The 4,077-nt window shown below is 45.6% G+C and overlaps 1 protein-coding gene across 1 annotated transcript; it reads right to left on the bottom strand.

Annotated features, from left to right (window-relative positions):
• Positions 1–1,702: 1,702 nt before the first annotated feature.
• LOC116382789 (gap junction delta-2 protein) lies at positions 1,703–2,908 on the bottom strand. The gene is made up of 3 exons (XM_075447360.1): positions 2,580–2,908; positions 2,423–2,519; positions 1,703–2,341 (listed from the first exon to the last, which is right to left on the bottom strand). The coding sequence occupies exons 1-3, from the start codon at positions 2,906–2,908 to the stop codon at positions 1,703–1,705; spliced, it is 1,065 nt and encodes a 354-aa protein (XP_075303475.1).
• Positions 2,909–4,077: the final 1,169 nt, after the last annotated feature.

Genomic DNA, 4,077 nt, shown 5'->3' with positions numbered 1-4,077 from the left:
TACAATGCATTGGGAACTTTAATATTACAGCACACAACGATATTTTAGGCAATAGTGTGTCTCTTACTTCGTGTCAACAGTCGAGTTCTATACACAAAACCAGTTGCAATAAGAAATGGCTTCCCCAGTTTAGTGTGGAAGAGCTAGCCTGCACAGAGCCCTGACCTCCACTCTATCCAACACCTTTGGGATGAACTGGAACTCAGGCAGCTAGCCATCACCCAACATCAGTGTTGGACCCACAGAAAAAGAATAGGACTAGAACGGACATTCCCATTCCTGGACTCACTGAATGGAGCAGTAAAGTCGTAACGTTACGAAGCGTAGAGAGCCAGAGTGAATGACTAAACTTTAAAAACTGCTCCATCCACACGCTCTTAGCACAAGAGAGCACATCGCTATCACCAGATGAGTGGTAACTTTGTTTATTTTTTGTAACCTGCGTAGCATTAAAGCATGGTGGAATTAGCAAGTTACTTGGTCGAATTATTGGACAGCTGGCTCACGGTCTCTATGGGATCAAATCCCTACAGCCTGCATGCATTTGAGTGTCAATACATTTTCCCCCAATGACATCACATCATTGTTTTTTGTTTCTATTTGAATTCATATTCAGTCATTATGAAGGAGACAGACACATGCAGCAGACACTGATTTCCTCATGTGTTCTGTCTCATTTTGTTTTGCACAATTATGCAAATTGTATGTAACTTTATTACATGAATTATATAACTAATAATGTTTTGAGAAGAAATAAGTAAACATTCTGCTTTGATGATTGTTCCTTACAGTAGTGTGTTCTTGTCGGTAGTCCTTATATGTTAAATACAATTAAATATGATGGTAGGATGAGATTTAGTGCTTTACAATCTGGTGGTTGACATTTATTCACACAATGAATCCAATCACAGTGATTTATATCATCAGTTTAACCTGGAGGATCTCTAGTCTGTTAGTCTATGGTTTACCAAAATTACAAAACGCATACACGCCATAGGAAAACCTCACATAAAATCTGAAACTACAGTCCTGCAATAGATTCTACCTTCATGAAGGTTTTTAATGTTTAGTTTTTGTTGCCATTTTTACTTTTATTTGATATTGTCACTAGAGATTCATACAGAAAATATCTGAGAGAGAGAGAGATAACCTTCACGAAGGTAGGATTAACTGCAGTGTTAGACTGTATCAAACCTCTTCTTGTATCAATGCAGATAGTTGTGGACATCTACATCTGATATCTGTCAATTCAATTCGAGAGAAAGTAGTTTGTGGTGCGCATTAAAAAGTTATTGTTTTTTATTCACCAGTAGCGTATATTTCACAAACATATCCTGCTGGATAATACGGCTTTTGAACAGTTTTAATTGGAACTGCTTTGTGTTGAATAAATAGCCCCTATAAAACTGTTGAAAGCACAGTGTGAAATATCCTGGTTGGTTGAGCCTATTTTTTTAAAAGAAGTCACTGTTGACTTGTTTAAATGTCATTTATCTATGCTGTGAACGCTTCAAATTGCATCTTGTATTTTGATGGAGGTAGAAATCTCTGATCAGAAACATTAAATCTACATTCAACTAAGAGTGACTAAGTTGTAATTTGCATGACCCGATCCTGTGAACCATAACATTTAGCTGGGGACCCTTTAAATTCCAAAGTGAGATCCACGAGTCACACTAACAAAGGCAGCAATGGTTGTAGACTATATCCAGACCTCAGCACTTCTCTGTTTAGACTCTCTGATCGCTCTCTTGCTCTTCAGATGCTGCCTCTCTCCTTTATGGGAGTCCTGTGTCTTTGGTTGCTCTGGTCTAGTCTCTCTGACCTCCTCAGGCTCCCTCATCCTGCCACAGTTCACAGCACAGGTCCAGTCAGGCTGGTGACCCACCACCAGGTCCAAGGTGGGCAGGGAAGTGGTGCTGGTCACGTCCCTGTAGCCTAAAGAGGATGTGAGAGAGGGGCTGTCTGGAGGGAAGGTTTCATACCCCCCCCTCATACCTGGACAACCTCCCCAGGACGCTCTCTCCCTCAGCCTCACAGCCTGCCTGATCTTCTTCCAGCCCAGGTGGTTGAGCTCCAGCAGGTTGAGCAGGATACAGAAAATCCCCACACAAAACATGAAGAGCAAGAAGATGGTCTTCTCCGTGGGCCTGGAGACGTAGCAGTCCACCGGCTGGCTGCAGGGGGCCGAAGTACAGAGGAAATGGACAGGTACCTGGAAGCCAAACAGCTTCCACTGGGCCATGACAAAGCCCACCTCCAGAACAGCCCGTAAACACACATGGAAGATGTAACATTTAGACAGAACCCCTCCAGAGACCACGTGACCGTCTGCACTCCCCTCCTTGATGGTGTAACCTCGGGCGTGGCTCAAGGACACCATGTTGTTGGGGTCTCCCCTCAGGAGGGTCTGAGCGGTGACGCCCTCCAGCACATCCGCCAGGCTGTGACCCAGGTGCTTATGGAAGCGGATGGAGCAACTGTCCGAGTCGCAGCTCCGATCATACACCTCCCGTCCACTGCCTTGCCCTACGGCTGGGCCTCCCTGCCCTGGGATAACTCCTAGTCCTTGCCGTTGCCTCTGGGTGGTATTGTGGGGCAGCTTGGACAGGTTGTGCCACGTGTAGATGATGAAGCAGAGGGATGGCGTGGAAACGCTGATGATGTGGAAGACCCAGAAGCGAGGTTGCGAGATGGGCGCGAAAGCATCATAGCAGACGGTGGAGCATCCCGGCTGCAGCGTGTTGCACACAAACATCTCCTGCTCGTCGGTGTACACGTCCTCAGTCGCCACAGCAACAATGAGCAGCCGGAAAATGACCATGACGGTGAGCCACAGGCGACCGATCATGGTGGAGTGCTGGTGGACAGCATCCAGGAGTCGTTTGAGCAGGGTCCACTCCGTCATGGTGGCCTGTGGCTGCCGGCTGCCTCTAGGAGGGACGAGCTGGCTGGAGTAGAGAAGTCTGCTCTGGACTGATCCACATCTCCTCCTCCCAAACTCCTACCCTGTTAGACTTGCTGACATCTTAAACCACTTTGCAGAAGACCTGGTCTGGGCTACTCTAGCCTGCCTAATCTACACTACCTTCTGGTCTTGAAGTTTTAATTCTCAATTCTGGAAACTTCTCCTAAAATCAGAGCACCTAGCCTCCCTGACGGAAGCCCGCAGTAAGCTGCTCTCTGACTGGCTGCCTTGAAAGCACTGGAGTCATTGCAAGAGAGAGCCACCTCATCTTTCATAGATAAGCATGTCCACTTGACATGAGTCACTTGGCGCGCTCACTCCTCTCCTGTCTTCGGGATCCATTTTAAAACCGAGAGACCTTACCCTTCCTCTACTGGAGGACCTGCTGATAGTGCCGACTGATAGAGCATTCTTTACACATTAGTGCTCTGAAAGCAAATGTGCTCTTCCTTTATTGGAGAAGCATATTTTAAATGATGACCAGTACAGAAGAGCATGCTCACTGTCAAGTCCTGGATAACACACACTGGACAGTGTTATATAGGTTTATGTCAGGAAACACGACTGAGAAAATGTATTAAGAAACCAGGTTTGGGGAAATAAAGTATTCCAGAGTTCAGTCTGGTGTCTAGTGAGGTTTTCTGTTCCAGGGCTTGTTTTGACTGCTCCTCTCCAGCCACTTGTCAATCCTCTTATCTGTATTTTAAAAAAAGACCCTTGAAAGGTCTGCTAGCATCAAATCGTTGTGTCCCCAGATAAAACACTCAGTGACCCCTTTCCTTACTTCAAACAGTCTGGGCAAGCCCCATCTGAGTCTCTGTCTCAGAGCTCTGCCCACAGGCTATTTATGACATGAACACAAACATTTGGTGCAGCGTGAATGACAATGACATTTTACTCACACTACACACTATATATATTATTAAGGCCTCAGTATGCTTCACATCAAGGGCTAGTTGGATATTTGAGCATGGTTTGAGGGATTGAAGCAGACAATTTTATCAACGTTCCAAAAAAGACCATCTGACAATCATATACAGTAATTGGGCAAGTGTTTGGAACTGTGTGTGTGTGTGTGTGTGTGTGTGTGTGTGTGTGTGTGTGTGTGT

The sequence above is a fragment of the Anarrhichthys ocellatus genome, unplaced genomic scaffold, assembly GCF_004355925.1.
Source record: "Anarrhichthys ocellatus isolate YVR2014 unplaced genomic scaffold, GSC_Weel_1.0 scaffold6, whole genome shotgun sequence".
NCBI lineage: Eukaryota > Metazoa > Chordata > Actinopteri > Perciformes > Anarhichadidae > Anarrhichthys > Anarrhichthys ocellatus.
This window is presented reverse-complemented; position numbering and strand designations above follow the sequence as displayed.